Source organism: Hippoglossus hippoglossus, chromosome 24 (genome assembly GCF_009819705.1).
Source record: "Hippoglossus hippoglossus isolate fHipHip1 chromosome 24, fHipHip1.pri, whole genome shotgun sequence".
Classification (NCBI taxonomy): Eukaryota; Metazoa; Chordata; class Actinopteri; order Pleuronectiformes; family Pleuronectidae; genus Hippoglossus; species Hippoglossus hippoglossus.
Window position 1 is genome coordinate 13,680,214 of NC_047174.1, and position 12,503 is coordinate 13,692,716.

At 41.3% G+C, this 12,503-nt stretch overlaps 1 protein-coding gene across 2 annotated transcripts in view; it reads right to left on the minus strand.

Annotated features, from left to right (window-relative positions):
* LOC117758564 (1-phosphatidylinositol 4,5-bisphosphate phosphodiesterase beta-1) overlaps nt 1-12,503 on the minus strand; it is a 109,407-nt gene that overhangs the window by 48,659 nt on the left and 48,245 nt on the right. For both annotated transcript variants that reach the window (XM_034580344.1, XM_034580343.1), the window contains exon 4: nt 236-376. In XM_034580344.1, coding sequence (XP_034436235.1) covers nt 236-376 — 141 coding nt within the window. The remainder of the gene's footprint in view (nt 1-235; nt 377-12,503) is intronic.

The following is a 12,503-nucleotide window of genomic DNA, read 5'->3' on the forward strand; positions in this document are numbered from 1 at the left end:
GCAATATTAATTCATGCATTTTTTCTGTTTGGTCTTTATCATCATGCATACCTAAGATCCTTTTTATTCAGTTGAAACCCCATCAAAGTATTTTCAGGGGAAATGTTACTGAATTGATCAAAGAGTAACAAGGTTTTCATATAACAATAGTATCAGATATTGTCTTAAATAGCTGCTTTTAAATGTATCATAATACAGGGTGGTTTTAGTGTGTTTTTTTAAGCAGGGTTTTTACCTTAGCTATCTCCTCTTGGAACGCCATGAAGTTCAGGTAGGTGATGTTGACCATGTCGGGGCCACTCACCACCGTCAGCATCCTGTTCTCCATCTTCCCCGCCAGGGTGCTGACATCCAGTAGCTCACGCAGCTTGGCTTCCTTTAACAATGAAAACACACACACACACACACACAGTTTTAAAACCGTGGATGATACTTTAGCCAACCTGCATCTCAAACCTAGCAGTCCAAACAAAAGCTCCATCTGTTGAATGGAAAATGACATTAAACAGACCATGGAATAAGACAAGCTCTGCTTTTTTTGAGGAAGTCGGAGTCAGTACTGCTTTGTGTCAAAGCAGTTTGGTCTCATGTTGTTTCAAAACAAAAAATGCCCTCTGAATGCACTGAAGTGAAACAAAACCTGTCAGGATTTTGGAGTTCGCACCTCGTCTGGCTGCTGATGTGAGTGATTAATGAGAGGTCAGCAGTCTGAAGAAGATGCGAGAGGAGCAAGGTGAGAGGCTTCAGTCCCAGTGGATTTGAATGTGACTTGCAAGTTTCATATCAGAGGAGGACACAAGGAAGGTTAAGCAGCACTATGATGGGAGTTATTTAACAGGGGTTGAGGGCTTAGAACTGATAATAAAAGAATGACACTGGCGGTAGAAAATTTAGATTTTTAGTACAACTTAACAAATCCTGAGAGACAACTCTTTTCAAATTTTGCTTTCCAACTTGTTTCAGTGAGAACATCCTCCAATCTCATTACATTTTCATTTTAACTGTGGAAAATGATACAGAGAAGAGCTCATTTCCAGCCGCCGATTCTCTCTGCCAACCAAAGCAGCTTCAGACCCTCCAGGTATTCCTGACATATTGCAATCACAATAAAATGAGGTCAACGTGTCCTTTACCTTTAATCTTTGAGTACAAGTGACAAAGTTAAAACATAGATACAAATTTGTTTGTGCTAAATTTGAAACTATTCTCTTGAGGCAATCTTAAGGGAACATGTTCACGAGGAAAAATGTGTTTTGTGAGGTCAAAGTGATCTTAATCTTTGACCACAAAAACGTAATCAGTTCATCCTCAAGTCGAACTGAACGTTTGTGACTAATCTGAAGGCGTTCCCTGAAGGTGTTCCCAAGATATGGCATTCATAAGGCAAAAATATGTTTTGGTGAGGTCACAGCAATGTTGACCTTTGACTACCAAAAGCTAATCACTTCATCATTGAGTCCAACTGAACATTTCTACCAAATTTTACGAAATTTCCTCAAGGCGGTCATGAAATGTCGTGTTCACAAGAATGGAGGACAGGTGGACAGATGGATAGACGTACAACCCGGAAACATAATGCTTCGGGCCACTGGATTCACTTAGCTGAAGATCTGTCATGTGGATATTCTTCTTGCTCAGAAAGAGTTTTAATAAACACTTTCACAAACCCTGAGAATTCATGAGCAGAACGTGTCTCCAACCTAAGCAATGCATTTTTTCTGATTTAACTTCAGCCTGAAACCTTTAATGCTGCAGATTCAGCAGTTTGAAAGTCTGCTGTAAGAAGTCTGTTGTCTGTTGTTACCAAACACTCGGTGCTGGCAACATTCCAGTTTACACAGAGATACAAAAAAAACTATTTGTATTCAGGGGAGGTATTGTCTGAGGAAAACTGAACCAAATTAATTTTAGCAAATATACATTTAAGCAGCACATCTTTGGTGCAAACCATATAAAAAAAAAAGTTAACAAAAAAATACAATGCCTTCGAGGTGCAAGAGAGGAATAATAATGATCCTTTTCTCTCCTTTGCTGCCCAGTATGCTGGAAGCATACAAAATGGTTGCTCTGGCTTAATTAACACAACAAAAAAAGCCCTGTAAAGGATTTTGCAGCGAAAGCAAATGAGCTCCCACTAATTTAACCAATCAAACAAAGAGCATTGTGTCCTGTGTCACGCTGATAAATGTCCTCTACACGTCCCTCACACCCCCCAATCAAATTGTGCAGCTTAGTGGCGCCCATTAATATCATGCTGAACTTTTCTGAGGCAATACATTTCCCTCTGACAGTCCATCTGACTCCCTTTTACACAAGCATTCACAATTTGTATGTGGAAGCTAGGAGGGTGAAAAAGGAGCGATAACTACCTGCACAAACTTCACACTGAAATATTACAAGTTTTCACTCAGTGGGAGATTTCCAGTTTAGTCTAAAACTGCTTTCAGACATGCACTGAACTCCAGATAATCTCCTGAAATCATCAAGATGGGCTGTATGCGAGAACACAAATGTCTGCGTGCAGCGGACATTCCGCCGGGGTTTCTCCTGTCAGCCCCCTAGTAAAAACTCTGGATAATGTCCGAGTGAACCCATGTGAGAGAACAGCAGGAGATTATCCGTAAGATTTGGATGCAAAACTGAAAAAAATACATACATATATAAATATATATTTATATCACAGGATGAAAAAGAGAGGCCATTCATGTAGAAGACGCCAACGAAGATGTCAACTTGGAATGACAACGAGATCTGGATTGTGCAGATATTTTCCAGAGTTCATGTCTGAAAATGGCTTTACAAGGTCCAAGGCTTGACCATCAGTCAGTTTTATACAAATGACATATTTATGGGAATCCATCACTGTCCACTTATGTATTCCGAATGCCACCGGTTCCATCAATCATAGCATAAAAAGCCACTTTCAATTTGCTAACACACAATGCGAAAGTAGGCCTTGAGGGATGTTTTGGCAGTTTGCCGAAGATGAAAGCCATCTGAGAACAGAAGAGATGACAGTAAGATGTATATTTCATTCATTACAATGCTGGAACGTCAGAACAATTTGATACTGTTTTGATGCTACTTGTAGCTATTAGCCAAACATACAGCTCTGCCCCTCGTAAGCCATCAGAGCGCAGGGCTGATCCCGGGAGGAAGCTGCAGGCACTCACAGAAATATAAACCTGAGAGAGATCAGCAGGTTTACATTGGGAAAGGACTTTGTTGGAAGCGAAACGAGGAGAGTAGAGTAGAGGAGAAAAGTGAAAAGGAAAACCGTGAAAAGAGAGGCACAGAGGAGAGGGCTGCTCAGCCATGTGAGTGAAATGTAATTTGTGCTGGTGCATTGTGGGAGCTGTTGGAGGCACGCCTGATGTCCCAGTTACCACAAACATGGGTGAAGTAGAGCCAAACAAGTGAAGGGTTGGATGGTGTTGGGAAATGATGGTGTGGTTGAAGTGAGAGGATGTTTTCTTTAAAAGTTCATTTAGATTTTAGTTTCATTCTTTTGATGAACTTGTGTATTAGCTTTAACATTTCCGTCTTGTTTTCATCAGTAACATGTTAATCTAATTTTTGTCTACACTCTGCAGTGTATTTTGATGTTTCTAAGTCTGTCACCATCTTTTTGTGCAGTTACCGTGGTTACAGGCGTCTCTCGCATGGCGTCTCTGCTCTGCGGTAGCACACACTGAATCACCTCAGTAAATCCAGTTAGCATTTCCAAACTGTCGGTTTCAACAGAACCACTCTCGCTAATGTAATTAAGTACAGTTCTTCCTGCTAGCCCAGCATCACTGCAGCTACGTACTGTTCACTTCAGAGCAGTTAGTCATAGGGCAACTGGATTTTGTAGAATTTTATATCTGTTTCTTCAAAGAACAATTCATGTCCAAGACAGATAAAATCATTGACAAACACATAACATTGGAAGGTGTGTCTTATTAATAGTAGTGTAACCATAAAAATACATTATACAATATATATGGATGTGGAAACTGTTTGAGGCTACTAATCAGACCATATAATGTGGGATGCCACAGTTGCATGAAGCTTGTTGAATAAGGCTTTGCACTAAAACATGTCCATTGGCCCGTCGTTGCCATTATTCTTGAAATACTGAAACGAATTCCATTAACTTGGTGGAAGGATAGGATACAGTCCAAGAAAGAACCCAATTTTTGTATCACTCTCTTTAACATAGTGACGTTTTTTTTAATGTCCATGTCAGACTGATTGAATTTAAGAGGACTGTTGAGCCATTGCAAGGGTATTCCTCTACTGAGTGCCATTCTAGTTTTAGTCTTGTTTTTATTGTGAAAAAAGTTTGTCTAAAATATCATATTTTTCTTTCTAGTTTTCATAAGAAATGTATTCACAACAAACTTCACTTCACAAGTTCAGAGCCCTTCTACAACATAGCTGTGGACCACTGATGTGAATGTCAACTGTTTCCACACAGTGTATACAATGTGTGTCACGTACTGTATGTGTGTATCCAGGCTTGTGAGCATGTGTTTGCTCAGGCATGCTAGCAGCTGCACTGTGTCAGTACGAGAACTCTCCTCGGACACTTAGCATTCAGGTGGAGCCGCAGCCTGAAGTAACACAGACTTCCTCTTCCTGCTTTTAAGTTTGTCACAAGGCTGTATCTGTCACCGGCCATGCACTCAAACCGTGTCACACTCTACTGGGCACAAGGAGAGGGATTCAGATTGGCAAAGAGAGGCAAGACACACCTCGAGTCTTTAACACCTGCAGCGGGGTACCTGTCTTAACTCAAACACCCTCTCGCATAAACCTTGGACCTGGTCACACAATCGTAAAAACACACACACACACAGACAGACACACTCACACACACACACAAGAGAGAGCAGAGAAGCATAAAACTGTACTCAAGAAAAATCCCAGCAGAGTACATAAGATTGCACAAACACTCATATGTGTGTGTGCATAAACAGACAGCAGAGGGACATCAGATCAAGGGAAATGTCAACATGAATGATTGATGATGAACCAACTACCTACACAGAGGCCACTCAACGCTTGCCTTTAATATACTTTCTAACTATAAATCTAAAACTGTGCTCGATGCACGCAAAGCTAAATGTGCTGTGATGATGGGACATTATAAATCTGGAGTTCTCGCATTAACCACAGGGATCCAGCAGCAGAATTTGAAATATGCAAACTGTGCTTCTTCACAAAAGGAGCCGGTGATTCTTAGTTTGGACAAGTGGAAGAAGTAGTGGAAATATTTCAGATTTTTTATTAAGGGCCTCTCTTCAAATAAAAAATAAAAAAAGTGCTGAGGCAGTTGAAATAATTGATTAGGTGTCGTGGGCAGCTACTTTAATAAGCGAACAGGGCAGAGTTCAGAGAAGGTGCTGCTGGTGTACAAATTGATGTTCAGGTTTCTTCAGAATGTGAAGAGGTCTGTTTTTTTCCCTCTTTAATGGACGAGCTCTCACAAGAATTACAGTTCACATCACAGTGCGTAAAAAATTTACTTTGGTTTCTTGAGGAACGCTGCACTTGAGTTGACCTTGTCAGAGTGTGAAGCTTGTTACAGTTCACAATACATATTTGAAGGCTTCTGCAGTTCTTAAACAAAAGGATGTTTGAGAAACATAGTACAAGTGTGTAAGAAACCATTTTTAGCTGTAAAGGGATATAGAAGAATATTCAATTATATATATATATATTCATTTTTCAATCCCTTTTCGCAACCTCATTCTATTAGTCACTACACAGAGCTGGTGATGATAGGTGAGGGTTGGAGCTCAGATCAACTGGTAAATCCAAAGCTTTGCCTTGCAGTTTAGCTCCAACTCACCAGTCCATCCCATGCACCATCATCCCCTCATTTGAGAACATGACCACGGCTTCTTCAACACTTGACATGCCATCATCTACTATGTACTGCCCTCTCTGACCTCACATTTCTACACGTTCCTCATGAATTCCTTATTACTTCTTCTAACAAAACACCCAATTATGGTCCTCTCAACCCCCAGAGAACCACAGGTAAAGCTAAGCATAACCTCACATGAGCATGAGGCTTTAAATGTTATTGATCAGGATTCAGAGGAGAACATTTTAATGTGAGGAGCTATGATGCTGCAGAGCTGCAACGCAAGTTATGAGCAGGGCACCATTTCTCCTGCTGCTGGCTAGCCTTGTTAACTAACGGAGCAGTGAGAGGCTGCTGGTGGGGCAGTGCGAAGCCTCAGGCATTAGGCAGAAAATTAAGGGATATCAAGCCGGGGGTGATGTGCTCATTCTGCTACACAAATAGGTTTTGTCGTTAATATGCATCTAGAGTGTGTGTGGGAATAGAAGAGATAATGATGGCAGAATGATGATCTGATGCAACTGAATTGCCTTTATATCAATTTATTGTTTTAGAAGGGTTTGAGTAAGTGTGTGTGTGTGTGTGTTTGTGTACGGATGCCTTGTGCTGCTACACATCCTTTGTTGTCTATCAGCCTGTATGAGTCACACAAGAGCACGCCGAGCATTTCACCCACAGCAAAGCTAATCCGGAGACGACTCCCTCTCCCGGCGATGCAGTCATTTATTTAAGAGGGTCAGGCTACATCCGCAGAGCATGTTTAAAACATTAGCCACATCATGACTTACACAGACAGAAAGCGCCGAAAACACTGATCCCATTAGAACAAAGAGCCCCATCTTTCTCTGCGAGCCATTTCCTGCAAATGGCCTTTCTAATCATCGACACGCATGCATGCACAAATACGTTACTCTATACAGTCACAAAACTGAGGACATTGTATTCCTCAAGCATATGGATACTGCAAGCTGCAACCTACATGCACAATAGACACACAGAGGACACTAAAGAAATAGGTGCTGTTTTATCTATTCTCACACACAGGTTTTCTATCATTTGCCCAACAAAATGATATGCTATGCATGATGCATGGGCCTTAAAAACTACATGAACTATATAATAAGATCTCAGTAGAGTGTGACTATACAGTGCACCACCACTGCAATGAATACATATTTTAATGTAAGGCAAAAAAGTTAAATCTAGTTAAATCGCCCGACAGCTAAAATGATTGTAGGAGCTAGCACAAACTCTCACACACACCGATACACACGACAGACATACAAACAAAGACATCTTCAATTCTGCAGGAAGAAAGAAATGTTGCACTTCACACCCTCACAGTGGGGGAACAACAGCATGGAGCATCTCTGCTACAGGGGGGGGACACCATGTAGTTCAGTTGTTTAAAGCTTTTCTGCTGATCAAACAGCCTGTTTGATTCAGCCTCGATAACTGAAGCCTTTCATACGAGGATGAGAGAGCTGTCTGCTCCCATTACTGCTGTACAGTTTCAAATTTTAAACTTCCACAGCTTGAAAGGTGCCTCACAAACTTTCCTAGCCGGCGGTGAACCTGGATGTTGACAATGAATAAGCCACAGGTAAACAACTGCATTGTAAACACGATCAAAGATAATGAATGGGAGTAGGAGAAGGTGCGAGGGAATCAGAGAGGGATCGGGTGATAGTGTGTGATGGTGGGGGCATCGTCTGCCTCATTCTACCTCCATCTGCATCCTCCTCTCATCCCCTCATCTGCAAGGCTCACTGTCTCACTGCTGCTTTTTATTATTCTCCCACATAGTCATAATTCATTTGAACAGTCAAGTGTCAGTGCATGCAGACTGCACAGTTTCATGAAGCAGAGAATTGCCCACAAGGGTGCGAGTAAAAGGTCAGCGCTTCATCAGTCAGCTGTCAGGTGATGCATCACTGACCACAGTATAGAATCAAATGTGCACATTTGGCCTAGTGTGTGCATGTCCTGCAATCGTAAAAAAATCACAGGCAAGTGTTTTCTACTGGTTGAAAGAAATGCACCTAATGCTAATTTTTTTAAATGACACCTTTTCCTTTAAGCCATCTGGCTCTCTTTCCTGTAAAGAATACATTACATTCCTGCAATGCAGGCCTGTGATACTGGCAACTGTCCATCAGTGAGGCATCAGTAAGCACAGCTATGTGGGTTCAAGAGTGTAAGAGCTGAAAAACAATCATTTAAGGTCTATTATTTGAAGATGTTCAACGTCTTTAACTGAATATTTCCTTTTCATATTGCATGTGTTTGATTGAATGGTATAATCGTTAAGAAGGGAATTGAAGTAACAAATAACACCCCGATTAGTGGGAAAGGATTTCAGAGCTTTAGCTCATCATTAGCTCCCCAGCGGAATACATTTGCCAGCGGTTATGTGTCGTCAGCGCTCATGCATCAAGGCACAGGTTGAGGAAATGCGTAGGAGGAGGTTGAAAGCTGGTATAGACTTTAACAATCCCTCATTCCAGCTCCTCAAAAGGGGCATTTCATTAACCCCCCAAAGCAGTGAGACATGAAATGAGGGGATGGAGGGATGGACGGAGTGGAGACGGAGTGGAGACGGAGAGCACATACCACACCATTTCCAAAATGCCAACACTTCAGCCATAACTTGTGCTGACAGGGCCCCATTTTAATGTCTCCAGGAAGTGGCCTAACATTCACACCCGATGCTAATAATCTCCTGACACACAGTGGAAGTGACTTTAAGGGGGTAAAGAGCAAAGTGCATTTTTTGAAAGAGCACTATATGTCTCATTTTGTCATGAAAAATCTAATCATGGGAGGAACAAACTTCTTCTTACTGATGAGACTTTTATTAAATTTGAGTTTTGCCTGCAGGGCAGCTGGACTCATACACACTTCAGGCAAAAATGTAGGATGAAGAATATTCATAAATTAAGCTGTGTCTGATGTATCGTTACAGAAGTCACATTATGTCCAGTGTGAAGATCCTGATGACAATAACTAGGTATAAAAATTAAGTTTTTCTCAACGTGATTTAAACATCTGTACACTTTACTTAATTTTGAATTCAAGAACAAAGATTCTTGGAGCAAAACATATGCACCTACACATGATTTTGAGGGAGTCTGAAAAGTAGACAAAAGTCACCTGCTAACTATCACAGCATTAAAGTCAAATAAAACGGCTGTCTGACAGCTGATGACAGCTGTGCTTTGCAGCCCGGGCCAGAAAACGGTAGAAAATCCTCATTCAATCTGCCACCCTGTTTATAAAAACTCTTGACATCTCATTCAGGTTGCTGTGCTATTGAGGGGAAAAATAAGGAATGCTTGACAGACTTAGACTGCAAATGTGCGGCCCCCTCGAAAACAAAGTCATCCGATTTAAGTGTCACTCAATGGACACTGTCACAAAGAATCGGCTCACTGCTTCTGACGTTTCCTCTGCCACGTGTTTTTTTTTCTTCAATAATGTATCTCCCAAGCTGAAATAAGTCTGTGTTCCTCTGTGTTTGCACGTGTGTGTGAACCACCTACAATAAAATACCTCATCAATTACCACAACATGACTGGAATATATATCTTCAGTGCTTCAAAATGGCTATATTGTCATTTCACATCGCTTCATTGACTTGGAGTAGTGTCCACAAACCAGACAAGCATTCTTCATTCAATGGTCAAGATGAACACAATCTTTCCATAAGACAAATAACAAAACAAACTCTTTTGACTGCACATCTTGACTGTATGCATTTCATGAGAATGACGCTCCAGAAACAGGATGAAATTAGACAATCTTGTCGACAAATCTGTTCTGGCAGCAGGGTAACATGAGAACCATATGAGGAGTAGGGACTATACTACAGTTGTGATAATATGACCCTCATACACCAGCAAATTTGAGTCAGCTAGTACAATGCTTTAGAAGACAAATATAGAACATTTTATCCACTGGAACTGCATTTATGTATATTTTTCTAGGCACTTTTAGGCACAAAATAGGCACATTTACAGTGTAGAGGGTGATTTGAGTTGGTCTGACATTACAAAATGGCTGCCACCATTCAAAGTATTTTTTTATCACAGCCACCGTTTTCTTTATGTCATTACAGCCCGTCCCCTCGACGTTAAAACATCGTCGACATGAGTGAACACAGCATCGACCAGTTGAAACATGAGTTTATTTACTACTATGAAGTTTGTATCCTTAATTGTTGAAGTGACAGCCTTGGTGACTGGCTAGTTGTTGTGGTAGTGGCTAAACTAGCGAGACTGTGCACACGGGAACTCGTCTGCACTGACTAGATGCGCAGAGAGTTGACAGCAAGGTTTCTTTTGCTGTTTACTGTGATTTTGAACACAAGTTTGTTGTTCACAATGTATTGTTCTTCGTCCCTGAGATGCATGGATAGTGAATTTACTCCATCCTTTCGAATTTGAATGTGTCAGCGATGCAGGACACCTACTTAGCAACATCACTGCTTTTATAATTTATCATGATTTAAAAATAACGGCGCTTGTCACAATAGCAGGTTTCAACCATGTTTAATTTTGGTTTTCAAGCCACATGAAGGGCACAAGGTTGTTATCCTGTGCAGAATGACTTCTTTATAGAAAATAGTTATTTAACAGCTGACTGAATCTTACAGAGCTTGTTCAGAGACACCAAATGATCACTCACCCTAACACCTTGACAAGCCATCAGAGAATACAAGATTATTCTGCCATTAATGGCCAAAAACAGACTTTGATAACAGATGGATCAGTAACGGAGGGGATCAGAGACCTGGAAGGAAGCAGACTGCCAGCATGGATTAACAGGGAACATAAAAGCTTGGAGGGCAGGACACAAGGATAATTATACAGAGTCACAGAGTCCCTTTGCACCTCAACTGCACAGGTAATGTAACCTGCATAGTAATCTCGTACAAGGGCACATGTCCTGGGTAAAGCGGCAAAACGGTGTTGTAAATTTTTCATACACTTGAGCGTGCGGACACATCTAGTGGTAGGTCCGCGTCTGGGGGAAGAGATGGTCAGGAGAAAAAAACGAAGCAAGAGGACAATTCACGCTGTGTGTGAACCACTGTGAAGGAAAGACAGGGAGACAGAAGCGGCAAGGGGCAGGTTTGATGAGGTGGAAGAAGTCTACCTGGCATGCACTCTAACTGGCTGCACTCACATCAGGCAGAGAGGGGAAGTCAGAGGCACCAACTGAAGGGAGCTGACCTCAGATACACTTCAGCAGGAGAAAAATAATCAACCGCTGTGACGCACCAGCTCAGCACTTCTCATTAAAACAAGGACCCAACAAAACTGGGGTCTTAGGAGCACACGAGCCAAATAGTTGAGCCAAATCAAAGACACGGCTCGTTGGGTTGAAGGTAAAGCATGACAAGTGCGTTGTGTAATACAATGACTTACAACATAAAATCTAGAATGGCACTCACTAGAGCTCATACATCTGCCGAGGCCCAATAGTCCCCTCAAATTCAATCAAGCTGCACCAAATTACAAACACTTTTAGATATCTCTGTCTCCTAAAAATACCTGATCCTTTTTTTATCAAGATCCATGTATTATTCTCTGGGAAATCTGTGAAAATTTCTTTTGTCCGATATTTAGAGTTCTTTCTTAACCCATGTCCCGTACTTCCACCAAGCTTTGTGGAAAACTGTTCAGTAGATTTGTGCAATCCAGCTGACAAACAAAAACACCATCCAACCAACGGACCAAGAAACGGACAGGGATGAAAACATAACCATAGTTTGGTCCAAATGTTGAGAGCTTTTAAGATAAAAGCTAAGGTTTCATCCAAAGTATCCACTCAAAACTTGCTTGATATTTCCTCCTTGTGCGAAAGAAAATTTATTTTTCCATCTCAGCTTGCCACAGGTATTCTGGTCATTACTCCCACCCACACTTACTGTGACTCATTTGCATCAATTTGTGAGGTGGATGAACCCCATTCTGTTCAAGCTGTCCATCAAGTGGCAGTCTTTCACGGGTGGCACTAAAAACAGCCCCTGGGCACCGGAAACCGGCAGGTGCATAACTACAGTAATTATCCTCTAGTCATATAGAGGTTCTAATTTAGTGCGAACAGACTCCTGGAAATGCGGAGAAAATGCTTACTGCCCAGAAGAGCAATCAGTACAGTGCATCCACACATGGAGGCTGCATAACCATGTGTCCAAGAAGGCACAGATGCAAATACATCCACACAAAGACATAGGAACAAAGACAGACATGGAACAGAATCACTAAACACTGGTGGAACATGCATCCAAATTTCTGATGATTCCTTGGACAAGACACAGAATTTTGCCCCGATGAATTCTCTAAGTGACCTTGAGCTCTTACCTCCCTTACCATCAATAAAACATTCAGTTTTCAGTAATAGTAAAACAAAAATTAGACACATTCTCAATTGGAGAAGGACGTCTGAATCACACAATTACAAAATTTGGTGGAACAATGGATGATACAGCCCGCTACAAGGAAAATCTGATGTGTGACTTTTCAAAGAACCTGAGAAAAGTAACACAACTTCCAAAAGGACAAATGATTTATCAAATCGGACATCACACAAAGAACCATCACTTTGAAGGCAACAGGCTTTTCATGGAGAGGACTTTTTC